Source organism: Ammospiza caudacuta, chromosome 30, assembly GCF_027887145.1.
Source record: "Ammospiza caudacuta isolate bAmmCau1 chromosome 30, bAmmCau1.pri, whole genome shotgun sequence".
Lineage (NCBI taxonomy): Eukaryota > Metazoa > Chordata > Aves > Passeriformes > Passerellidae > Ammospiza > Ammospiza caudacuta.
In genome coordinates, this window is record NC_080622.1 from 2,386,077 (window position 1) to 2,411,895 (window position 25,819).

A 25,819-nucleotide genomic window follows, 5' to 3' on the forward strand; every position below is an offset into this window, starting at 1 on the left:
TTCATGTTAGCTGGCCTGTTTGACCTCTGCATGGCCTTGGCTGCAGGGAAATCTGAGGTGTTGTACCTGTTCGAGGAGGAAGAATAAGAGTATTTACAGTCCTGAAACAGCTCTAGACTGCCTGTGCATTCACATCCTAGATTGTCTCGGGTTTGCCCAGGGTTGTACTCAGTGGCCTCAGGGTTCTGTTGTGGGGGTGTCCAGGTGAGAAATGGAGCCTTGGTTTTGTGAGTTGTATTAGCAAAGGTTTAACTGATGTGCTTAAAGTTGGCAGGGCACAGGGCAGCAGCACCTGGCTAAGGGAAGTTAGTGTGTCTTCAACAAAAGGAGGTTTAACTTGCTGGGATCCTGCTCTTAGTTCTGGGAAATGATGGTGTCACTATTGGCTTTAAAATGTTGGTTTAAAAGGCAGATGTTCTTGGCAGGTGTTGCTTTTAGAAATGTATCTCAGGACTGCAGCATTAATAAATCCTCAATATGCACATTCCAGGTGGGTTTATACCCTGAGGGATGATTGATTGCACAGGTGTTTTTATACCCTGAGGGGTGATTGCACAGGTGGGTTTATACCCTGAGGGATGATTGCACAGGTGGGTTTATATCCTGAGGGGTGATTGATTGCACAGGTGGGTTTATACCCTGAGGGGTGATTGCACAGGTGGGTTTATACCCTGAGGGATGATTGATTGCACAGGTGGGTTTATATCCTGAGGGGTGATTGCATTGGTGGATTTGTACCCTGAGGGGTGATTGCATTGGTGGGTTTGTACCCTGAGGGGTGATTGCATAGGAGGGTTTATACCCTGAGGGGTGATTGCACAGGTGGGTTTATACCCTGAGGAATGATTGCACAGGTGGGTTTATACCCTGAGGGGTGATTGCACAGGTGGGTTTATACCCTGAGGGGTGATTGCATATGAAGGGCTCCCCTTGTTCAGGTTTCTTGGTGTGTTTGGGCTCTTCATTTAAAAGGATGCTGCAGGTGAGCACATAACTGGAGAGTAAAGATGTAACTTTTGCCTATCCAGAAAAGATGGATCTGAAAGGATCTCTTATAAACCACAGATGGGGCAGGGCACAGCTTTATGGTTATATGAATGGGAGCAAGAGGATTCAGAGCAAAAAAAAGGAGGGTGAATCCAGTGGTGTATGTGGTCACAGATTGAAGGCTGTGTATTTGTACAGTGTGACTTGGACAACACCTCTTGGTAAGTGGGAACAGCTCCTCAGTGGTCACTGCAGCCTCCAGATTCCATGTCCACCCTTTTAGCCTCATCAGGAGGGAAGCAGAGTACAGACTGGATTGGTCTTCAGAATCTTCTTTGGGGTTCCTGCTTGAGGGAAGTGTCTCTTCCAGAAGGTGTGAGCGAGTCCTTGGCAGCAGCAGGACTGAGGCCAGCCTGAGGTCAGCCCAGCCTGGTGGCCCAGCAGCAGCAGCTGCTCTCTGGAGGGGAGGTGCAGGCACAGCAGCCTTTGCCTCCTGGTCTCTGGCTGAACTGTGGCCTGCCTGTGCCCTTCCCAGGAACTGAGTCACTTATCAAACTGAGTTTGATAAGTTCAGTTAGTTCAGATCAGCTGGCTGCAGCCTTTCTCTGTTGCTCTTGACACTTTCCACTGCTTGAATTGCTCTTTTTTAAAAGTTTAGTATAGAATAGACAAGGTTATTTCAGTGGGAAGGGACCTATGATTGTTCAGTCCAACTGCCTGAGCAGCTCAGGGCTGACCTGGAGTTAAAACATGTTGTCAAGGACATTGTCCAAATGTTCCTTAAACACTGATAGGTCTGGGGCATTGACCAGCTCTCTAGGAAACTCATTCCAGGGTGTGACCATCTTCTAGTAAGGAGAGGCTTCCTCATGTCCAATCTAAACCTCCTTTGATGCACCTTTGAACCATTTCCATGTGTCCTATCACTGGATGCCAAGAAGAGGAGACTGACACCTTCCCCTCCTCAGGAAGCTGCAGAGAGCAGTGAGGTATCCCCAGCCTGCTCTTCTCCAGCTTGGACAAACCTGAAATCTGTGGCCTCTCTTCCCAGGCTGTGCCTTCAACCCTGTCACCAGCTCAGATGCCTCCTGAACCCACTGCAAAGAGGCATTTCTTCCTAACTGATTCTGGCTACAGCACAGATTTCTGTCCTTGTTTTCCCTTGTTAAATTTCTTCCTTTTTTGGCTGGTCACTACTAAATCTACATCTTGGTCCTGAGACAATGAGTTTGTTTCCATCTGCATTGTTGGAGAGGGTCTGTCCCTGTTGTGTGTTGGTGCCCCGTGCTCAGAGTTTGTTCTGCCTTCCAGGGGTGTGTTCCTGCTCCCATGAAGGCCTCATTAGCCATGCTAATGAGATCAGCTGTATTAGTTGTGTTCAGTGCTGTGTTAACATGATCACACAATCCTATAGGCAGGAATTGGCCTTTGTCCTCTCATGTGAGGGCAGATGGAGCCAGGTCTCTGTGGCAGACCTAATGGACATGGTGACACTCATTTATTTATGTCAGTGACTCCAATCACAAGGGAATCCAGGGGGGAGTGGATGAACAGCAGAGTCTGGAAGTATTTTCCTGCATTTTTTCCCCCACATTTTGACAAGAGTGACTCAGTGCTGCTCTACAAGCTGGCAGTGAGGTCTGACCATGGGGGATTTGCTTTGGGTGCCTTGGGCAGAGGCATGGGCAGCTCTGGTGTCTTCCCAGCAGCTCTGAGTGGTTCTGTGTTTGCTTGTAGGCTGCAAGAAACCTGTGTCTGCATCAGAGAAGGAGATGGAGTGGGCACAGATGGCCTGTCACCGGTGTCTGGTTTATCTGGGAGATCTAGGTAAGGACAGATTGCCTCTCAGATTGCCTTTACAATGGCAAAAAGGTGCTGCCTGTACCCACCATGTGAGGCTGTGCTGTTGGGCACCAGCCAAGGTTACTTGCAGATTCTGTTTCCCTCTGACACCTTTGTCACAGACTGGGATAAGCTGAAATCCTCATGGTTGAACTGCTCTTTTTTATAAGTTGCAAGTTGATATAACTTTGTTTTAACTGCTGCAAGTTGCAGGAGCTCTGTGTTTGGTCAGGTAGATGAGGAATTTGCTGCTGCTGAGCAGCTGTAGCCATGTGAGAGTGGAAGCCTTTGCTTTTATTTATGTTGTTTCCACAGTATGAGGGATCAAAAAGAGTTAGTTCAGACTGCTTAGTTGTGACTTAAAAACCCTCTTCCATCAGCACCAGTGGCACTGAAAATCAGATTTAGGCAATATTGTGCATCAGTCCAGAGTTCAGCCTCTGCAAAGCCCCAGTGTCATTGTGCTTGGCTGTGGGACATCCTTTTTATAGCAGCATGGCTGTCCCACAGTCACGACCTCCTGAAGTGTGTGGTAAGTGTGTCAGCTTCTTGCTGGTGAACATGTGGGAGTAAAGGCAGGAGAAAGCAGCTGTGTGGAGAGCAGCTCTTGGAAGAGTGGTGCAGGTACATGTGTCTGACACTGCAGCCTCCAAGCTGCTGAAAGCTGTTTGGCATTAGTGTTGCATATGAATCAGCCTAAGAATGGCATTGCAAATAAATGTCTTGAGGGGGTAGTAGGAATGACTTACCTGAGTGGTGGGAGAGAAATGAGCTCACCTTTTCATAGTGCTGTCATCTAAGGTTTCCAAAATGCCTACATTTGTCAAAAAAAAAAAAAAAAAAGGGGGAAAAAATAAATTAATCAAGTTCAGTCTAGCTACAGTCAGGTATTTTATGAAGTCAGCTGACTTGATTTCACACCCTGCTGTTCTAGAATACAGTCTGAGGTACAGGAAAATGTACACAACTCTGAGTTACTTCAGATAGTAACTCAGTAACTTCACCTTCAAGGATAGATGACTCAGCACTTAGCACATGGAGCAGGAGAACATTTTCCTTTTGCTCATGTGATGCTGCAAGTGTGGAAGGCTCTGCCCTTGGCTGGAAAGGGCAGGAGTTGGGGTGTGTGGTGTGAGCAGGTGAAAGAAAAGTGTTTCAGACCAGCCTGGCAAAGCCTGTGTGTTGCAGTGTTTGCCAAGAGCAGTTCTTTGGTGGATTTGTTGGCTTGGCCAGTATTTCAGGTTTGGTGGTATTGCTGATAGCTGTGCTGGGTTTGTGATGCAGTGTGTGTGTGGTTTCCTTGCAGCTCGCTATCAGAATGAGCTGGCAGGTGTGGACACGGAGCTGCTGGCTGAGCGATTTTACTATCAAGCCCTTTCTGTTGCACCACAAGTTGGTGAGTGACTTCCCATGAGTTTATAATTGTTGAAATCATGTTGCTGTCACATAAGAACAATGTAGTGCTACTGGTATAGTACAATGTAGTGATATGAACTGGTTAGGTTTATAATCCTGCAGCTGGGAGAGGACTGCTTTTATCCTCTGGTTAAAGTTGCTTCCTTCAATGACTTCTTTTGCTGGGCTTTTAGATTTTTTAATTGGATTTTCTCTGTCTCTTCTGGGAGGTTTTCAGGTGATTTTTTTTTACTGGCAAGCCAAACAGAGGAGTTAAAGTCACTGCTCTTTGCCAGTGACCTCACTGTACTCATCTGAAAAGCTCAGACTTCCCTGACTGTGGTGATGCTGCACCTCTGGGCTAAGCACAGATCCAGCTCCCCATTGCCAGGAGCAGAGCATTATCAGTCACCTTCCCCTTTTACCCATGAAAAAAAAAAAAAAATCTCATGTGCTGCTTCCTCCTTCAGAAGTGCCTCCTTCTGGGAACACATCAGTGCTGGAGTAGAGGCTGTGTCATACCTAAAGTGTGTGATTCCAGCCAATGTCCTCTACATGCTGTCTATGCAGAGTTCTCACTGAACTGTTTGAAAGGCTGTTCCCAAATAAAAGTGGCAGAACTTTCTGCACCACTGGAGCTGCAGCAGGGCTCTCAGATGCTGATAAGATGATGTTTCTGTCAGGGAATATGGGGTCAAGGCCCCACCACTGTTAATACAAAGGAGGAGGTGTGGTTTGCTCTTCTCTCTTATATAGATAACTGGCACAAGGTGGGGAGGATCTAAAAGCTCTGTAAAATGGAAAACAGACCCTGGATGGTGGAAGGATTGAGTAGTCCAGACTTTTGTACTACAGCTTTACTACTCTTTGTGTCTCCTGTGTGCAAATGTAGTGAAAGGGGAAGGATCTACTTTTTAGCCAGGGCCATTGGAGAATTCCAAGTAAATTCCATTGCCCTTCTCCTTCTGACAGGAATGCCCTTCAACCAGCTGGGGACACTGGCAGGGAGCAAGTACTACAATGTGGAAGCAACCTACTGCTACCTACGCTGGTGAGTTCCTGCAGATCTGCACGTCCTGAGCAGGGAAGCCATGCCCTGCTGCTGTGGGGGCTAGATCCTCTTCTCCTTACTCTGAACTTGGCACTGGTTTTGGCAAATGAATTTTAGGGGAGGGGAAAGAGATGAGTTTGGTTTGTCCTTGAGTAGGACGAATGAGAGTGAGCCTTGGTCAAACCAAACCAAACCAAACCAAACCAAACCACACCACTGTGCTGCTTACTAATCACATGTGCAGGGCTGCACCTGGAGGGCTTTCTCCAGGCTGAGAGTGGGTTGGAGGTGCTGAGGGAGGCACCCTATGGTATGAGCAGGGTAGAATTCCTGGCTTGAAGGCACTGATTTGAGAATATGTGCAAGCAGGACACGTGGAGGCTGTGAGGCAGCTCAAGTGCAGTTTGCAGCCATTGGAGGGAATTTAGGTGCCCAGCATGTCCAGAAAGCAGCACTGGCTACCTGTGCTCATCCTCAATGCCTGAATAACTTATTGGTGAGTTAAAGCCCTAAAGTGTGAGCAGCCTTGTGGAGAAATAACTTTGGCTGTGTCCTGTTTTGGTGCTTTAGCATCCAGTCTGAAGTGTCCTTTGAAGGTGCCTATGGGAACCTGAAGCGGCTGTATGACAAAGCAGCCAAGATGTACCATCAGCTGAAGAAATGTGAGACCAGGAAGTTGTCTCCAAGCAAGAAAAGGTAAGAAGGGAAGGAAAAGGAGAGGTGCAGGCTGAGAGTAATGTCTTTGTAGGGAGTGGAGTTGGTAGATGGGCCATTTCAGCATGGTGATTGTTCCCAAGTTTTGAAAGCCCCACTCTAGATCCCAATCTTGCTGTCTTGAGTCATAGTTTCAAGAGAAAAGCTAAATGCTGGCCCAGGTGTAGAGTTTGCATTTAGGGATTTTTCTCACTCTTCCCTGGAGTTGGGGACTGTTCATGAGGGTTGGGGCATAGTGGTGAAAGTTGGCAGTGTATAAACTGTCTTCTTTCTCTTCAGTTTCATCAGAATGGACTTTTCAGTTGAGACCTGATTTACCTGTTAATAGAGTTCTGTCATCCCAGCCCTGTCTGTGATAGGGCACCTGATTTACAGTGTTTTCTCCTCCATCTTTTTAGAGGAAAAGACATTAAGAGGTTGCTGGTGAGCTTCATGTACCTGCAGAGTCTTTTGCAGCCAAAGAGCAGGTAAGGTTATGGTAAATTGTGTCTTCTATTGATAACTGACAGGAGCAGGCACTCAGAATTGGAAGGGATGGTTTCCTGTAGGATAACAGTGCCTGTGCTGAGGCTTTCTGCCAAAAAGCCTGAGATTTTGCCCTATCCATGCATGGAGCATGAAGACTGTGTTTCCAGGGGAGCCTGAAATACCAAAGGGTTAAATCCTTGGTGACTTGTCTAAATCTAAATCAAGCCAGCCTGAGTGCATGCTGAGCTCCTGGGCCTTGCAGCTGTCTCTGTGCTGTGCCTTTGGTGTTTGCTTACCCCATGCAGTCAGCAGATGCTTTTTCCTGGCAAGCCCTGTGTTCTGACTGATGGGACAGCAGAGTTGCTGTCCACACTTGTGTGAGGCTGTTCACTGCACTTGGAAGTCTGTAACTCAAACACCTTGTTCAAAGAAACACCAAAACCTGGTTGTGTTGGAATAAATGGGAAGCTTTGTATAGCTGTGTGATTTTGGGCTTTTGGATTTTTTAATTGGATTTTCTCTGTCTCTGCTGGGAGGTTTTCAGGTGATTTTAAATAAACCTCTTACTGCATGAAACAGAACAGGTGTTTTAAAGGGCTTAAATACAAGCTGCAGTTAAATTCATTGTGGAATGGTTTAGGTTGGAAGGGACCTTTTGGGGGTCTAGTACTTCCCAAAGTAGTGTTCACTGTGAAAGTAGATGCAGATGTGAAGTTGGATGAGCTTGCTCAGAGTCTCATCACACTGAGTTTTGACTGGATCCAAGGACAAAAATCCCACACTTTTCTGGTCCCCTTCCCAGTGTTTGACCACCTTCAGCACAGATTTTTTTTTCCTTGCATCTAATCTCATTTTTCTTTTCTGCAGTTTACCCATAATTTCTCTTCTTTTTGTTGTGCACCACTAAGGAGAGCCTTGTTCAATCCTCTGTAATCACCTGTGTGTCATCTGGAAACAGAAGACACTCCCCGCCATGCTTTCTGTCTTTCAGGCTGAACAAACCCAATTCTCTTTGCCTCTTTTACATCATGTTCTCTGTTCCTCTGCTGGACTAAATCCAGCTTGTCAGTGTGGTTTTGTTTGGTGTTTTTTTTTGTCCTGTGGACCCAAAAACTGGGTACAGTGCTCCAGATGCCACCTTGTGAGTGCTGGATGGAGAGGAGAACACATCCTCAGCCTGTTGGCTCTGCCTTTGTTCATGCAGCCCAGTATGGGATTGGCTTTCCAATACTGACTTACACTGAGGTGGAACTACAAGAGTCCTCTAATATCCACTCAACATGTATTTAGAATATAAGAAATTTGGGAATTACTTTAATTTCACAAGCACACTTTCCCCTGAGAAGGCTTTGCTGGAAATTTCACAAGCAGGTCTGTTTTGTAACTAGGAGGCTCCCAGAGCCCATTGGATTGATCTCATGGACACTTCCTTTGAAGGACTGAATAGCTCTGGAGGATTTTGGAATATTCTGGGCTACAGGAGAGACATGGGAGGAGGAAAAACTGAGTCCTGTGTGTGTGGCAGTGTAATACTTTTCATTGAGCAGTGCATCTAGAACTTTTGCTCCCTTTAGCATTTAAGTGCTTTGTGTACCTGAATGGCCACTGCTGAGCTCCCAGGGGAAAACTAATCTGGTTTTTGGTGACCCTCTCTAGGTATTGTTTGTCTTTAGTTAAGCAGCTTTAAGGAGGAAAACGTAATCTGATTAATGTAATTTACTTCCCTGGTGCTTCATCCTGCCTAGTGCTGAAGGACAGCCTGGCTGCCAGTTTTGGTTCAGTTTCTGGGCAGACATGCCAGGAGCAGAGTCTTAAGTTAATAATTCTTATTTATTTTTTACTCTTTTTAAGCTCTTTGGATTCTGAGCTGACATCTCTCTGCCAGTCTGTGCTGGAGGATTTCAACCTGTGCTTGTTCTACCTGCCCTCTCCTCCTAACCTGAGCTCAACTAGTGAAGATGAAGAAGAGTATGAGAGTGGCTACTCCTTCCTTCCTGACCTCCTGATCTTTCGCATGGTCATCATCTGCCTTATGAGCGTTCACAGCCTCAAGAGGGCAGGTGAGCAGTGCTTTGTTTGGGAATTTCCTGGTGAGCATCCAGCAGCACAGCCTGGGGAGGCTGTCTGAACTGGTTAGTGCTCACCTCCTCCATCCCACTGTGCTGTGTGCTTGCAGGTTCCAAGCAGTACAGTGCAGCCATTGCCTTCACGCTGGCTCTCTTCTCTCACCTGATCAATCACGTCAATATTCGCCTCCAGGCTGAGCTAGAGGAAGGGGAAAATCCTGTCCCAGCCTTTCAGAGTGATGGCACAGGTAAGAGAGCAGAGATGGCAGCACCTGGGTCTCCCAGGCTGCCTGCCTACAGGGCTGCCTTTCCCCTTTCTCCCCTGGGCATGGGTTCTGTAGTGCAGAGGTGCACTGATCTTTTATTTCTGGTGTGGAGTCCCCAAAGGGGTTTGATATGCTGAGTTGTCTCCACTTGGATGCTCTTTCTGAGTATCTGAATCACCTCAGGATGGACATGTTACTTTCTTTATAAGGAGATTGCTTTCTGTATCTCTTGGCAGCTCCTTCATCATCTGTTTATCCCAATCTGAGGTTTTATTCTCTGGCTCTGTTTGCTGTTGTTTACTGGCTGCTTTCCTGCTCCACTGAGGAGACAATCTTGGGTAAAACACCTGGGCTGAGGGAGGCAGAAGGGGCAGAGTGGGGCTGAAGGAGACAGGCCCTCTCAGCATACCTCAGTTCTGCTCAGGCAAGGGGGTTTTATTGAGCAGTGACTAAAACTGCTAAACCTTTCCCCTGCCAACACTCCATTGGCAATACCTCACTGAATGCAGGGTGAGGGAGTTTCTGGTAAAAGCAGCAAAGAATGACCCCTCCTCTGCATGTTTTGAAGCTGTCACAGTGATTCAGGGCTGCTAGAAAAGCTCCATACATGTTGGTCAGGAAAGGGATTGGTCAGGTCAGTGTAGTTACAGAGCACATGTCCCTGCCCTGCTCTGTGGGTCACTCAGCTCCTTGACAGTAGAAAGTTGGGGAGGAGAGTTAGAATTCAGCTGTGTTCTATTCTGGTTTAGCAGCCTTGAGCACTGAGGCTGCCTGGTAGCAGAATATTATATATATTATATATAGTACTATATATAGAGACAGTATTATATATAGTACTATATATAGAGAGAGTATTATATATATTATATATAGTATTATATAGAGTGTTATATATATTATACATAGTACTATATATATAGAGTATTATATATATTATATATAGCACTATATATATAGAATATTATATATATTATATATAGTACTATAGAGAGAGTATTATATATTATATATAGTACTATATATAGAGAGTGTTATATATATTATATATAGTACTATATATAGAGTGTTATATATATTATATATAATATTTTATATATAGAGTGTTATCTATATTATATATAGTACTATATATAGAGAGTATTATATATATTATATATAGTATTTTATATAGAGAGTATTATATATATTATATATAGTACTGTATATAGAGAGAGTATTATATATATCATATATATAGTACTATATATAGAGAGAGTATTATATATATTATATGTAGTACTGCCAGCTTGGGCAGTAGGAATTCTGACTTCCTAGGTGCTTTTAGAAAGTGAGTCTTTCTTCTGGGGTTGCTTATTCTGCAGTGGAAGACACTGATGGAGGTGATGGCTGATGTTTGCAGCCCTGGACCCAGGGCTGGCCAGCAGCAGCCTATGGGACACACTGTAACTTCACTTTTTATTCTCCCTGTAAATGCAGATGAGCAGGAGCCACGGGAGCCTGTGAACTCAATTGAGAAGGAAGCTGAAGCTGAGCTGGCCAATCATCAGCCCAGTGAGGAGCAGAGGAAGAACGACTGCAAGAAAAGCAAGAAATATTCTCGTCTGTCCTGCCTGCGCCGCCGCCGGCACGCCCAGAAGGTGGATGAGAGCGACCTGAGTGAGGGCTTTGACTCTGACTCCAGCCAGAGCTCCATCAAGGGCAGTGATGGCTCAGAGAGTGGCTCAGAGAAGAGTGATGAGGAAGCAGAAGCTGCTTTTGATGTGGAGACAGACTCCGACATGAACAGCCAAGAGTCTCGGTCTGACTTGGAGGACATGGAGGATGAACCGGGTGAGGAAGGAAGCAGCCAAGGCAAAAGTGGGCCCAAAGAGGCCTTAAAAAACTGTGTGGATAGCAGTGGCCTGGGGGACTCCAAGAGCCCAAGCATCTCTAAAAGTGAAGCTGTGGATCCAGCAGTCAATGGGCCAGCTTCCCTGAGCACTAATGATGCAAGCATAGCCAGTAATCTGCAGGCCATGTCCACCCAGCTGTTCCAGACCAAACGCTGCTTTCGCTTGGCTCCCACCTTCAGCAACATCCTCCTGAAACCCAGCAGTGAAGCACCTGCCTTGAAGGATGGCATGGAGAGCAAGCCATGTGTCAATGGAGATCTGGAGAAGCCCAGCTTGGCAGAGCAAGGTAAGGGCCTTGTTATTGCAATTATGTGTAGAAAACTGCAAACTATAGCAGTCTGTTTGCTAAATTCACCATTTCCCATGGTGCAAGCTCTCTCCTTTGGGTAGGTCTGGAGGAGCAGGTTGGCCAGGTAGTGGGCAGGCCTTGGGTTGGACTTTTCCTGACACAGAAGCTTTACTTTACTGCCCAGCATGCAGGAATATGTGCACTGAGCAAAGGAAACACCTGTGGCCAGCCAGGGTTACCAGAACTACCATTGTTCTGCACACTAAATACTGAGCAGCTGTGATAATCACAGGCCCACAGGCTAGTTTGTTTGGAAGGGACTTGAAATTTGAAAGCCCATGTCATTTCATCCCTCTTTCACTAGGCTTCTCCAAACTGCATCCAACCTGGCCTTAAATACTTCAGGTTTCAGGAATGGGGCAGCCACAGCTTCTCTTGGCAACCTGTGCCAGAGCTTCACCACCCTCACAGGGAGCAATTTCTTCCTAATACCACATCTGAATTTACCTTCCTTCAGTTTAAAGCCATTCCTCCTTGTCCTTTGTCAAAGTCCCTCCCCAGCTCTCTTGGAGCCTCTTTAGGCCCTGGAAGGAGCTCTGAGGTCTCCCTGGAGCCTTTACTTCTCTAAGCTGAGCACCCCCATTCTCCCAGCCTGTGCCCAGAGCAGAGGAGCTCCAGAGCCCTCAGATCATCTCTGTGGCCTCCCCTGGGCTCACTGCAGCAGCTCCTTGTCCTCCCTGTGCTGGGGAGCCCAGAGCTGGAGGCAGCTCTGCAGGGCAGGGTCTCAGCAGAGCAGAGGGGCAGAATCCCCCCCTCACACGCTGCCCACGCTGTTGGGGAGGAGCCCAGGTCAGTGTTGGCTTTCTGGGCATCCAATGTGCTGAGCTTCTTGTCAGCCCATCCCCCAAATCCTTCCCAGGGCTGCTCTCCATCCATTCTCCCCCAGCCTGTTTGTGTTTTGGGGTGCCCCAATGCAGGTGCAACATTTCTCCTTGCCCTTGCTGTTCCTTCTGAGCTTGGCACAAGCCCAGCTCTCCAGCCTGTCCACGTTCCTCTGGTGCCATCCCTTCCCTCCAATGTGTGACCCCACCACACAACTCTGTTGTCAGCAAGCTGGCTGAGGATGCACTTGATCTCAGTTTGTGACACCAGCAAAGATGTTAAAACATGCCCTGAGGATGCCCCTTGTCACTGCTCTCCACTTGGACATGGAGCTGTTGGCTGCAGCTCTTTACCCATGGCTTTCCAGCCAAGTCTTTGTTCACTAAGTGATCTATCCATCAAATCCATGTCTGTCCAGTTAAGAGACACAGATGTTGTACAGGACAGTGTCAAATGCTCTGCACAAACCCAGGTGGGTGAGGTGAGCTGCTCTTCCTTCATCCTCCACTGCTGTAACCCCATTGTAGAAAGCCAATGAATTTTTCAGGTATGATTTGCTGTAGTGAAGCCATTTTGGCTCCAGAGGATGATTCCAGCAGGTATTAAAAATTGCATCTTCCATTTTCCCTTTGTGAAATACCTAATCACACACTTAGTGTTGCTTCTGGTGACAGGGCAGATGGGGGACAGGAGGTTGTCCATGAGGTGACATGAGGTTGTCCATGATCAGCCCAATGCTCATGTAGAAGTTTGTGTGGATGATGTGACCCAGGTGCATGTGAGGGGTGTTGAGGGTGTCTCTGTGACCCCCCAGATGTAGAAGTTTGTGTGGATGATGTGACCCAGGTGCATGTGAGGGGTGTTGAGGGTGTCTCTGTGACCCCCCAGATGTAGAAGTTTGTGTGGAAGATGTGACCCAGGTGCATGTGAGGGGTGTTGAGGGTGTCTCTGTGACCCCCCAGATGTAGAAGTTTGTGTGGAAGATGTGACCCAGGTGCATGTGAGGGGTGTTGAGGGTGTCTCTGTGACCCCCCAGATGTGCCTCACTGACTGTGCATGCTGAACCCCTGGGAGATGTGCAGCAGGTGGAGCTGCCATGTCTCCATTTCCACTCAGCTTACACAACTGAGTGATGTTCTGGGCAAAAACAGCTGGAAAGGGAGATCTGATAAACTACAGGGAATTGTTTGTGTTTCACATAAAACTACGTGGGCCTGTTCAGTCTTGTTTTTCATTCCTCCCAGCTTCCCTGGAGCAAGGGAACATTCTGCTGCCAAATCCAGCTGGCCTGCAGCACTGGCAAGGTTCAGGCTTTGCCTGGGCCAGCATTTGAAGGCACATGTTAGTGTTGACTGGCTCCTGGCACTGCTCCATGGCCACATGAAAGAGGTGGGGGAAGAAACAAATGGGCTTTGGTCTGTTTCACCCTTTCCCTCAGTGGTTTTCTTGCTGTTGTGTGGCCACAATGCCTTTACAGGTGTAGAAAATGAGAGATAGAATGAGTTCAGTGTGAACTTTTTAGCTTCGAGCTCTCCTCATGTGTGCTGTGTCCAAACTGCTCTTTCATGGTGTAACACTGTCAGTGGTGGGTTCTGAATAAATAATTTCCTTTCTTGTGACTCTGAGGGTTTATGGGATGCCCACAGATGTGCTGATGGGAAGCAATGGTAGACTGGAAATGAGGACCTGTAGCAAAATGTGTGGGTGATTCCCACCTTGACCTCAGGTCACTTGTGTCACATGTGATTCCACTGGCAATGGCTTTGAGATCCTCAGCTCTGGAGAGTTAGAAGAGTGAAGAATATGTTCAATATTTAAAATTCTCTGACTCACAGGACAGCCCTGCCATTTCCTGCTCTTGCCTGGCTCCAAGCTGGGAGCATGTTGGCCTCAGGGCTCTGTTCCCTGCAGGAACTGCTCTGGGCCCTGGCACTGCCCCACTCTGTCAGTGTGGAGGCTGCTGCAGAGCTTAGGCATTGGTCAGACCCTCACAGGGAGATTTTAATCCTCTTATCCCAAGGAGAAGGAAATGCAGGGGTGATAGACTCCAGTGACAGCACAGGGGACAGGGACTGTTTTTTTTGAGGATGTGTGGAGGCACCTGGTATTTCAACTCAATTATTACCAGCCCAGTGCTGTTCTGACTTGACATCCAGAGGGTTTAACAGCTGCCATCTTGTGCTTGCCTTTGTTTTCCAGATGATGTGTCTGACTCTGAAGAAAGCATTTCAAGTAACAAATCCTGCAGAAATGAGCGATCCCTTCAGGAGAAGTTGGAGATTGTGACCAATGAAGGGCTGCTGCTTACTGTCAAGGTGTTCCTGGACTGGCTGAGGACAAACACAGACCTCATCATTATGTGTGCTCAGGTGGGGATGGTCTCAGGGCTCTCTACAAGGTTATGGCAGCTTCCCTGGGCTGGTTGTAGTCCTGGGCAGAGGGTGATGTTATGTCCCCCACCAGCTGAATTAAGCTAATCTGGATCTAAGAAGGATGGTGAGGTTTACTCTTCATAAAGTATTCTAAAGGTTGTATACATCTGTCATGATATTTTCTATGGCCTCTTGTGTTCTGTTCCTGCAGAGCTCTCAGAGCCTGTGGAACAGGCTGTCTGTGCTCCTGAACCTTCTGCCTTCTGCTGCAGACCTGCAGGAATCAGGTACTGGAGAAAGAAGTAGCAATGTCATGTTTCACCAAGCCTAGTCATCAGTGATTATTCCCAGGGTGTGTGAGAGTCCAGGGAGGGAGATTTTCTAGTAGCAGCTTTTATAAGCACAATAGGAAATAAAACATGCATGTGTTGTTTTTATTTGTTTAACCACCATTCCAGTTAAATACTGTCCCATGGTCTTCAGAATCATATAATCACAGAACATCCTGAGTTGGAAGAGACCCCTCACCTCACTCTAGGATTGAATTCAACTCCTGGCCCTGACAGGACAACCCCAAAAATCACACACAAAAATGCTGTGTTAATGCATGAATGTGGCTGGCAGCATACTGAAACACTGGCACCAGCATGTGAGAATCCATGTGTGGCCAGCAGGAGTGAAATTCACTGCCAGTAGCAGGAGTAAGGCTGTGATTTTGCCATGGTAATCTTGGAAAATAGTTCCAGAGCTCCAGCTGCTCATGATGTGCTCTGTGCCTGTTCAGGGCTGAGCCTGAAGTTCCCAATGGTTTATGAGAAGCAGAGTTTAAACAGGGTTGCTCATCAATAGGTGGGAAAGCTGTCCCTCTAAACAGGAGATTTCCCAGAGTCCCCTGGCAGATTGTTTGGGAGATTTAACTCTTTATATTGTGGGTGGTCTGGTGATTCCTCCTTAAGCAGATGCTCACAGATCGTGTTTCATTAACACCTCTGCCCCAACCATTACAGATCATGTGCCTTAAAGCAGTTCCCCTCTTAGCCCCCCTCACCAGTTCTGCTCTCCTTCTGTCCCTCCTGTCCAGGGCTGGCCCTGTGTGATGAAGTCAAGGACATGCTGAGTGATGCTGAGCTGCCAGACCTGAAGGCCAACCTGCTGCTCCCTGAGGACGTGGCCCTGCGCAATCTCCCCCCTCTGAAAAATGCACACAAGAGGTTCAACTTCGAGCAGGACCGGCCCATCTTCTCTGCACTCGAGGAGGTCAGTTGGGCTAAATCCTGGAAAAAAACAGACTCAACCTGGATTGTTGTGTTATGTGGTTCCTTTTCCTAGCACTGAAAGCTTGAGCAGAGGTTTATAGAGCAGGTGTGGCAGGCTGCTGCTGATGTTTCCTAAGATTTTCTTGGGTTGAGGAAGCCCCAGACTTGCTGGTGCTGTGACCGTGTTCACAGGGGTCTGAGGATGAGGGAAGAGATGAGGATCTGACTTCATGTTTCAGAAGGCTTGATTTATTATTTTATTATATATATTATATTAAAACTATACTAAAAGAATAGAAGAAAGGACTTCATCAGAAGGCTGGGTAAGAATAGAAAAAGGAGGAATGATAACAAAAGCTTGTGGCTCGGACAAAGTCTGAGCCAGCTGACTGTGATTGGCCATTAATTAGAAACAACCACATGAGACCAGTCACAGATGCACCTGGAAAGGAAAGGATTTTTCAGAAAATATCATGGCTACAATTCACCTTGTAGCAGTTTTGGAAGGGCTGTGTGTCCATGGGGGAATTCACTGTGACCGTGCTCACAGGGGTCTGAGAATGAGGGAAGAAACGAGGATCTGACTCCATGTTTCAGAAGGGCTTGATTTATTATTTTATTATATATATATTATATTTAAACTACACTAAAAGAATAGAAGAAAGGACTTCATCAGAAGGCTGGCTAAGAATAGAAAAAGAATGATAACAAAATCCTGTGACTGACCAAGACAGTCCAGATAGCTGGACTGTGATTGGCCATTAATTAGAAACAACCACATGAGACCAATCACAAATCCACCTGTTGCATTCCACAGCAGCAGATAATCATTGTTTACATTTTGTTCCTGAGGCCTTTCAGCTTCTCAGTAGAAAAAATCCTAAGGAAAGGATTTTTCATAAAAGATGTCTGCGACACTGGCACGCCTCAACCTTCTGGCCAGCTGTAGCCTTTCCTGCAGTCTCACAGATCACAAACATCTATCAGAACTGGGAATTTAATATCAGTTCCTGCCTTTTTCATAAGTGTGAGCTGCAGGTGGGCACTGCCTCAGGCTCACCCTGCCTGTGGTGGCTGCTGACTTCTGTTCTTCCTTGCAGTCTGTTGTGCGCATCTGCTGCATCCGGAGCTTCGGCCACTTCATCACCCACTTGCAAGGCAGCATCCTGCAGTTCAACTCAGAGCTTGGCATCTTCATCAGCATAGCACAGTCTGAACAAGACAACTTGTTGCACCAGGCCCAGGCTCAGTTTCACATGGTGAGTTGGTAGAGGTGAATGAATCCTCTGTATTCTCCGTTTCCTGTAGGTTACTGTTAGGTTGTAACTATAATCACAGATCTTTGGGGGGAGATGAAAGTTCTATTCCTTAAAGCAGTTCCACTTTTCACTCAGGAAGTGTATATTAGTGTCAGCTGTGTGTTTGCTGCTAACTGATATGGAGGTTTGGTTTTGTAACTAGGCTGCAGAGGAAGCTCGACGGAACAGGCTCATGAGAGACATGGCTCAGCTTCGACTGCAGGTAGGAGACTCCAGTTCCAGCCTGAAAACCAGAAGGGTAGTGGCTGGAATGTCACAACCTGGGAAGGGAAGGGGAACTCTCTGCTTCTGTCCCACACAGAGGCAGTAACTCCATTCTGCATAGATTGAACTGCAGAGTATCTCAGGTTGGAAGGGATCCCATAGGGATCAGGAGTCCCAAGTCCCTGCTCCTCACATGATACTTCAAACTGAATGCCCACGAGTGTAGTTCAGGCACTCCTTGAGCTTTGGCAGGCTTGGTGTGACAGCCACTTTCCTGGGGAGCTTGTTCCTAAATGTTCAGCCTGAACTTGCCCTGATGCAGCAATGAAGCTAGACATTAAATGTACCATTTCCTCGTTGCTAGTCACTGGAGAGAGGAAGTCAGCACCTCCTGCTTACTGACCCCTTGAGGAAGGTGTAGGCTGTGATGGAGTGGTCACCCTCAGCCTTCTCTGCCCCAAGCTGAGCAAACTGAGTGACCTCAGCCACCTCAGCCTTTCACCATCCTGGTTGTCCCACTCTGGACACTCTCTAATATTTCAGTGCCCCTCTTACATCAAGGTGCCCCAAACTGTTCCCAGTACTCAAGGTGGGGCTGCACTGGGCAGTGCAGAGTGAGATCCTCTTCTCTTGCTGACCCTGTGCTGCATCCAGCCCTCTGTTCTGTATGATTGGAGGTTGGAAGGGCCTGGTGGGGCTTTGCAGGGCAAGTCTTGTCCTATTTAATGATTTGTTTCAGCATCAATGTGAATCGAGTGTCTTTGCATGTGTGTTTTCAGCTGGAGGTGTCTCAGCTGGAGGGCAGTCTCCAGCAGCCCAAGGCACAGTCAGCCATGTCTCCTTACCTGGTTCCTGACACCCAGGCCCTCTGCCAGCACCTGGCTCTTGTCAAGCAGCTGGCCACAAGTGGGAGGTTCATTATCATCATCCCTCGAACAGGTATGGGGACTCCACAGCAGGAAACTGCCAGTGGCTGCCCCCCGACCCTTCTGTGCTGGGAGCAGGCCCCAGGGGCCTGGGTGGTGGCTTTCTCTCCTCCTTCACTTCATTTGGAACAGTTGCAGCACCCTTTTGATGTGTTGCTTTTGGGGCCTGTTCTGTGTGTGGCCCATGCTTGGGATTTTGACAGAGTGTGTCAGAAGAGCTGAGAGGAGAGAGCTCCTGTTCCCTCCACACCTCTCCTGTGGGAGCTGCATTGGACATTCTGTGGAATGGGGAGTACTTGACACCTCTGGATTAGTTTGCAGAAGTGGAACTGTAACCAAGATGGTTTTGGTTTTTTGTTTTTTATTCCTGTTAGTTATCGATGGCCTGGACTTCCTGAAAAAGGAGAACGCCGGTGCTCGGGACAGCATTCGGTACCTGGAGGCAGAATTTAAAAAGGGAAACAGGTGAGAGCAGGACAGGGTGGGATTTTCCTTTGCTTTTGGAATGGGTGGGAGCAGGCAGTGGATCTCTTGGAGCAGAATGAGGAGTGGGCCAAGGAAAAGCCAGAGTTCAGGAATGGGAAGGAGCAGATGCAGCAGCTGGCTCTTCAGATGTGCTGGTAGCTGCTGCTCAGCTGTGAAGTGCAGAAGCTTCTGAGCAACGGTGGGGTTGCATCTCTGTTGCTGTATAAACTGGAGCAGTGACCTTTGCCACTGCACTGAGTGCTGGAAGAGCTGAATTGTGCCTGGGTGCTCTGCAGAAATACAGCTGGAAGGACAAACTGCATCTCCGGGGTCCTTATCAGGGCTGGTGGGCTTGAGACATGTGGGAATGGTGCTGAGGCAGGGAGGGGATGGAAGGGATTCACAGAGCATTCCTTGCATGGACCTTTGGGTGTTAAATGTGGGTTGAGGGAAGCCCTGCAGCACCCAGAGGAGCTGCTGACTTCAGCCTGTGTGACAGTCTCCATATGAGCTCAGAGACTCTGCTTTCTCCTTAGGTACATTCGTTGCCAGAAAGATGTCGGGAAGAGCTTTGAGAGGCATAAATTGAAGAGACAAGATTTAGATGCCTGGTAAGATTTCAGCATCTGAAGATGTCTGAGCTGGGCTCACAGCAGGCAGGTGGCTTTGGGGAGAGGTGTTAGCACTGGGACCCATTGCAGAGCTTGTTCTGTGTGAATAATGATGAAATTCCTTGGAGATAAGGACAGCCACCTGTGCATGTTACACAAAGCACTCTGTGCTCAGAAAGATCTCAGAAAAGTCCTTAATGACAACAGGAGAGCAACCCTGCTTTCCATTTATTGTCCTGAGCAGATGTGGCCTTCCCTGCTGACCTTCCCCTCTGTTTCTCTGTTCTGTCAGGAATCTCTATAAAATCCTGGACAGCTGCAAGCAGCTGACAGTGTCCCAGGGCAGTGGGGAGGATGACACCACAGGAATGGTCACCATCATCACAGGCTTCCAGCTGGAGGACCCCAGCTCCTTCTCAGTGCCCATGCAGGTCAGTAGCTCTTGTCTGCCTGAGCTGAGCCATTCTGCTTCCTAGCAAGGATATAATGTGATTGATTGGAAAGAGATTTTTAAAAATGTTTTTACTTTGGCTAATCCCTGAAGTTTGGTTTCCCCAAATTTTTATGTTGAGATTCTGTATTCCCTCAAGGCTTCTTGATTTTGTGATATTCTGGGACAGGTGAGAGAATTTAATTCCATGTCTCTGCAGGCCTCTTGTACCAGAGCAATGAGAATTGGGAGGATTTGGCCTTCCAGCTGTGCCAGGCTGCTGGAGAGTCCCCAGGCTGGGAATGGCAGGGCAAGTTAAAAATTACCCACCTTTTTCTGTGTTTAAAAATTAACCACCTGTTTTTCTGTGTTTGCTTTGCAGTCTGCCATCCAGGCAGCCGCCAGTGCCAGCATAGAGATAAAAAATGTTCTGGAGTTCTACAAGCAGTGGAAAGAGATGGGCTGATGGTCAGAAAGGCATCGGGTTGGTGAACCTTTCTCTCCCCCTCTCGCAACGTGCAGCGTCTGAACGAAGGAAACAACAATCTGGGCGACACTTAAGACACGAAGAAGCAGCAGCAGCAGCAACAGCAACAAAAAATACCTACCCAAATGAATTAAAAAAAAACAAAAATCCAAAGTGGGCACGCACACTGACACCCTCCACCTGCATCCTGAGCAGACAGGCTGTACAGCTCTGATGGAGCCAGCTGCTCTGAGAGAGGCCCCTCGGAATGGGAACGGCCGGGGCAGAGTCTGCCCTTCTCCCAGTGGGCAGAGATGGGCGAGAGACAGGCAGTCCTTCATCCCCCTCCTTCCTCCCAAAGCTTGCTTGGCCAGCAGGAGCAGGCTGGTGGTTCAAAGCATGGACTTCACTTCAGCAAAACCAAACCAGTGCAGCAGAAACGGAGCCCTCTGCCTTGGGGAAGAAGATCCAAAGAGTGTTTTGCTCTTGTTTGGCAATCTGGGGACAGGAAAGTGGATAGGATTTCTCTACCCCCCCATCCCCTCCTTTTGAATTAATTATTTTTCAAGGGTTTTTTTCCTTTTAATTTTTAGTTTTTATATATATGAATAATATTAAAAAAATAAAGGAAAAAGAAGAGTTCCTTTGGGGTTTTGGATACTCTTCCAACATCAGAAAGAAAAGGAAACACTCTATTTAAAAGGGGGAAGAAGCTCTTAATATAATTTTTTTTTTTTTTTTGTCTTAGAACAAGCATATTTATTTCCTTTCCCAGGCCCCCATGGAGCAGGCTCAGTGCAAAGGGATGTTGGCCTGTGAGGAGGGAGCAGCCCCATGTTGCACTCCACTCTCCCTGGGAGCTCCATGCTTCATGAGCAACACAAGCTCCACCACGCTGCTCCAGGGAGGCCACAGGACTCTGCCTCCATCCCCAGCTTCTCCAGCTATGCGTCAGACCTTGGAGAAAAGGAGGAATCTGGCAGAACTGCTGAAAGAGAGAGAGAAGAGCCGGGTGGGATTTATGCACCATTAAGGCTCAAATGCTTGGCTTGAGCACTGCAACACTGGGATGGAGCAGATGTCTCCAAAGGACCCAAAGCCTCTTTTTCATCTTTTCTTTTTTTTTCCCTTTTTTTTTTTTCCCCACTAAATCTTTCAATAGTCTGTGGAGGAGGAAGGAGAATCTCAAAGCCATTATCTTCTGCTGGTTGTTCAATGCACCACTGCTGCAATGCTGTGCTAGAGATGGTGACAGAGCTGTGTCCCCTTTTCTCACATCCCTCTGGGCTGGCAGAGGCTGTGCAGGAGATTCACAGACTGCTCCCTGCTTTTGGCATCCCAAACAGGAGGGCTGATGCTGCCTGGAAAGGTGCTGGAAGAGCCCAGGTGAGCTGGGAGGGATCCTGCAGAGCTCCATCCTGGCAGCATCTCACTCAGCCTGTGTCTGACACGCTGCCACTCGCATGTGAAGCTGCAGGTTGCTCCCAGGGCAGCAGGAGAGGGGCTGGGCAGTCTCTTCCTGCTCCCTTTTCTTGCCTCTGTGTGCCCACGAAGAGATGTCTCCATCCACATGAACCAGCAGCAGCTATGCAAGTACAAACCACTGGAGTCTTCTATGTGTCTGTGTTCTCACATGGGCCAGCCAGAAACTGCTACAGCCAGAGAGCAAAACATGAGAAGCTGAGCCACATCCTCCACTCTGTGCAGGCTCTGAGCATGGTGTGTTGTACTGCAGGGGCAGGCTGTTCTTGTTTTCAGGTAGAAACTAAAAATACCAGCACAAGTACCAGAGGATTCATTTCTATTCCAGTTCCAGCTCCTTTACAGCACAGCAGAGGGAAATGCCAACCTGCCTGGTCCAACTGGAAGGACAGGGCTTTCCCTGCAGGATCTTCTTCTGAAACTCACAGTGCTTTGCTTGGCTAAGCCAAGAGAAGGCCATGTGCAGGACAGCAGGTCAGAGACTGGCACACCTCGGGGATTCTTGGAGATCTGAGATGGGTTGTGAAGCTCCCAGTCACTCTTCCCTCCAGTGGTTTTATTTGAAGTCATTTGTTTGTGGAGCTCATTGTTTCTGTTCAATGGGGTGGGAAATAAGAAGGGAATCTCCTTGTGGGACTGTTGTTGGGTGAAGCCCTCCTTGTCTGGTGGGGGCACAGAGTTGATGTGCTCTGCTGAAGAAACCCCCCTGATCCTGGGGTCTGGAGGTCCCTGGGGCTGAGCTTGGTGTGTTTGTCCTGAGAGCCTCAGTGTGACCCTTGTGGCTGGTGAAGAGAAGCATTGCAGGGCTGTGGTCAGAGCAGTGAGGAGCTGGGGGCAGCTTCAGGTTGAGCTTTCCTTGGGTCCTGGCTGGATCTTGAGAGGAGACAGAGGAGCAGTAGAGGTAAAGCAGCAGCCCAGAGGAAATTCCTGTCTGACTGGTGGCAAGTGTTTCACTTGATGGCAAATGTTTTCAGTTCTTGCAGCTCCCACAGCTGTGCAGGGTGGCAGCTGGGAGCCACAGCTGGCCAGGCTGAGGAGGAGCTGTGTCCTGACTCACTGAGGCCTTGGTGGGTACAGATCCAGTTAAGAACAAAGCAAATAAACTCATTTTCTGTAACCAGAGGCAGAGGAACTACTGTGAGCCCATGTGGGGCCACATGGCAACAACAGGGGCTGCTCACAGCTCTCCTTAAGTCACTGTTCTGCTCCCTGAGGGGGGTTGGTTTGATATTCCAAGGTTTTGCCTACCTGCAGGGGAGAAAGGGGAATCCTGACTGCCCCCATGGCACCTTCCACTCTGGGCTGGATGGGGAGGGATTGTGACCTTTAAAAAGACACCTGAAGGGTCCCTGTGCTGCTCTCCTCCTGTGCTTGAGGACCTGGTGAATGGTTTTTGGATTTGCATCCCCAGTCAGAGACAGCTGGAGCTGAAAACCTGGGAGGCTGCAGAGTGTGGGAGCAGCCTGGAGTGTCCTCCAGCAAGCCTGGCCTTCTGAGGGGGCTCAGCACATCATCCCCTGGCCTGGGATAAAACAAAGCACTGCTCTGCCCATCCCAACCCTCAGGGTGAGCTGGAGTTTCCTCTTTGCACAGATCTGCTCTGTCCCAGGGCTGCTGGGTTTCTCCCCTGGCACGTTGTGCTGCTCAGAGTGGCTCTGGGGGTGGAGGCAAAGGGGATGGTGGGCTGTGGAAGGCTCTGTGCAGCCTGTGGCTGCTGTGGTGCTGCACTGGGGGCTCCCTGAGAGCTCCCCCACCCTGTGCATCCCCGTCCAAGCCAGAACTGGGAGCTGCCTCAGCAGAGAGCATCGGGCAGGGTGGAGGCTGCAGGCTCTGGTTCCTCCTGCACCAACCCCAGGCTTGCCCTGTGAGCCAGTCCAGTGGTGCCTGCTGTGCTGGGAAGGAGAGCAAACAGAAAAACCATCTTGTGGGCTGAAAAACAAGAGTGTTCACGTGTTCTGGTGTGTTTCTTGGGTTTGGTTTTTCTCTTCATTACCACCCTGTGGAGCGGTTCGGGGTTTCTGGGGTGACCCCACGCTGGGAGGACACAGGGCTGTGGTGGCTGAGGCTGGCTGGGCTGTCCCCAAACCATGGTGGACACAGTCACTGGTGCTTGTTGGGCTTCTGCTCCATGGTTTCATGGGCTGTTCCAAGCAGCTCCTCTGCTCCCATCCTTGCTTGGCTTGAGGCCACCCGCAAATGCCTCGGATTTTGTCCCACATCTTCAATTTTGGGCTCTTTTCCCTCTGGGTGTGCAGCAGCACTGGGCAGGGACAGGGTTGTGTTGCTGGCCTGGCCACTGGCAGGGAGGGGATGCAGGTTGGAGGCGAGGGACAATCACCTCTCCCCAGCCCTCGTGTGGCACACGGGCTTGCAGAGCCAGGGAGGATTGAGGGGATTGGGGCCCAGCCGGGTGAGCAGGGGCTGGGGCTCCCAGCAAATGTCTGACCATGGTCTGAGCACAGCAACTGGCTTAATAAAATACCAGATGTTTGTACTGTGTGTGTCCTGTGGTCATTCCCATCTTTCCTGAGCAGCTGAGTGCATTTTCCATCTGTAAATGCACCCAAATCTGCTTTGCTGACCAGACTTCCCGGTGAGGGAAGTGCAGGTGGGTCCTTCCTCAGCCCTGTGATGGGAACAGCATTTCCCTTGCTGTCTCTGTGATTGGGGCTGATTTCATCCTCTTGTTAGGGCTCTGCTGCCACAGGAGCACCCCTGACCTAGCTCACTGGGGCCTTTGCAACTCACTTATAATGGGGAAAGGGTATGGAGAAGTTTGAGACAAGGAAAATGTAAATTTTTAAAATGTGTGACTTCCCAGTGTCCATTCAAGGCGCTGGGAGAGGATGGGCTGGGGGCTTCAGGCTGGCGATTGGGCTGTGAGGGTCCCACCATGCCCTGGTGCCAAAGGAGAGAAAATAAATGAATATTCCTGCCCTGAATTCATTGCTGTCAGAGCTCCTGCTCTGCTTCCCCTGGTGGAGAGCATCGAGCACTGCCATAATTCTCTCTCCCTCTCGGGTTCTTTGGAGGCTGCACCGGCAGGAAGGTCAGAGAGGGAGGTGTTAAAAGCAAATCCAGCTTCAGTCCCCAGCAGGGAAAGGGGCTGGGGGTGAGCCCTGCCCTGTCCCAGGGCTGAGCTGGCACAAAGGGACTGGCACTGCTCCATCCCCTTCTGGGAATGCTTTTTCCTGCTTGGAAGGGCCGTGCCAAGAGGCTGCCAGCCCTGTACCAAGCCCTGAGCCTCCATTGCTGCTCCATGCAGGATGGTGCTGCTGGGGGGGTCTGTGGGTGGGGGTTTGTCCCACAGCCCTTCATGGGAACAGACCGAGGTGACATTGGAGCAGGAAAAGGCCACAGCTCTGGTCAGCTCCTGGTGCTGCTCCTGGTGGAGCTGAATCCTGCAGGAGCCCCAGGAGCTGCTGTGTCTGCCCCTGTTTGTTTCTCACTGCCTGTTCCCCTCCTCTCCTGTGCCTCAGCTTCCCACCTCTGCTACCGCCGTGTCATCCCCTGCCTTGAGCATCTCCCTGCCTGGGCTTGCTGTGCCTCGTGGCTTGTTTTGGAGGCACTGCTCAGCTCCAGGGTCTGCACCCAGTGTGGAGACCCCAGACCCTCCCTGTGGCCTCCTGCCAGCACCCCTGGGGACAGGGGGTGACTTCCCTTGTCAGCAGCAGAGCCCAGAGCACCTCGGGCTCCTTGGACAGGCACGTGGGGGTTTTAGGCTGCTCGTGCTGTGCCCAGCACACAGATCCTCTGGAGATCAATAAATCCCCAAAAAATGGGGTTTTGGAAGGCATCTGTCCTCTGTCCCCTGAGCTCCACCCAGCTGCAGCCTGGATCTTCTGCTGGCATTTGCCCCACAGGCTGAGCTGGAGCCACTGCCAGGTTTTGTTTGCCCAAATTTGCTTTCTCCACCTCTTCCCTCCCCGATCTCCTCCTCCAGTGTGACTTGGTGGGTGTTTGAGGCCCCGTGCATGGACCTGCCTTTGTCACCTGCCCTGGCTGTCCCAGCCTGGTGGCATTTCAAGCCTGGTGCCCAGAGCTGTGGCCCCTCCAGCTGGAGGCTCCCGTGTGCCCCCATGCACTGTCAGGGTCGTGTCTGCACTGGGAATTTGGGGGGATTTCAGCCAAAGCAAGGCTGTGGCAGGGTTGGGGATGTGAACAGCACAAAGCTGCCTTTGGGCCCCTGCAGAGCCCCATCTGCCAGGGCAAGAGCAGGACCAGACCCCCAGCCCAAGGCAGGGGTGAGGAGGGGGCTCTGCAGGTGACCCCCATGCCAGCACACCCCTGGTGCTTCTCAGCAGCACTGCTCTGCCTCCTTTATCCAGATACTTTTGGATCATTTTGGGTTTCCCTTCCTCTCACTGTGTGAGTTTTGGGCTGAGTGGGTGTTTACATTTTTTCATGGGGAGTCCAGGTGATTCCCTCATCCAAGG

The 25,819-nt window shown here is 49.2% G+C and overlaps 1 protein-coding gene across 1 annotated transcript in view; it reads left to right on the forward strand.

Moving 5' to 3' along the window:
- Positions 1 to 23,835, forward strand: part of SMG5 (SMG5 nonsense mediated mRNA decay factor) — a 31,319-nt gene extending 7,484 nt beyond the window's left edge. Inside the window, exons 5-22 of the mRNA XM_058821580.1 lie at positions 2,725 to 2,814; positions 4,136 to 4,225; positions 5,197 to 5,275; positions 5,846 to 5,971; positions 6,388 to 6,456; positions 8,309 to 8,517; positions 8,634 to 8,771; positions 10,266 to 10,967; positions 14,052 to 14,221; positions 14,436 to 14,511; positions 15,306 to 15,481; positions 16,581 to 16,739; positions 16,942 to 17,001; positions 17,783 to 17,942; positions 18,304 to 18,394; positions 18,931 to 19,005; positions 19,298 to 19,436; positions 19,818 to 23,835. Coding sequence (XP_058677563.1) covers positions 2,725 to 2,814; positions 4,136 to 4,225; positions 5,197 to 5,275; positions 5,846 to 5,971; positions 6,388 to 6,456; positions 8,309 to 8,517; positions 8,634 to 8,771; positions 10,266 to 10,967; positions 14,052 to 14,221; positions 14,436 to 14,511; positions 15,306 to 15,481; positions 16,581 to 16,739; positions 16,942 to 17,001; positions 17,783 to 17,942; positions 18,304 to 18,394; positions 18,931 to 19,005; positions 19,298 to 19,436; positions 19,818 to 19,901 — 2,693 coding nt within the window. The 3' untranslated portion in view covers positions 19,902 to 23,835. The remainder of the gene's footprint in view (positions 1 to 2,724; positions 2,815 to 4,135; positions 4,226 to 5,196; positions 5,276 to 5,845; positions 5,972 to 6,387; positions 6,457 to 8,308; positions 8,518 to 8,633; positions 8,772 to 10,265; positions 10,968 to 14,051; positions 14,222 to 14,435; positions 14,512 to 15,305; positions 15,482 to 16,580; positions 16,740 to 16,941; positions 17,002 to 17,782; positions 17,943 to 18,303; positions 18,395 to 18,930; positions 19,006 to 19,297; positions 19,437 to 19,817) is intronic.
- Positions 23,836 to 25,819: the final 1,984 nt, after the last annotated feature.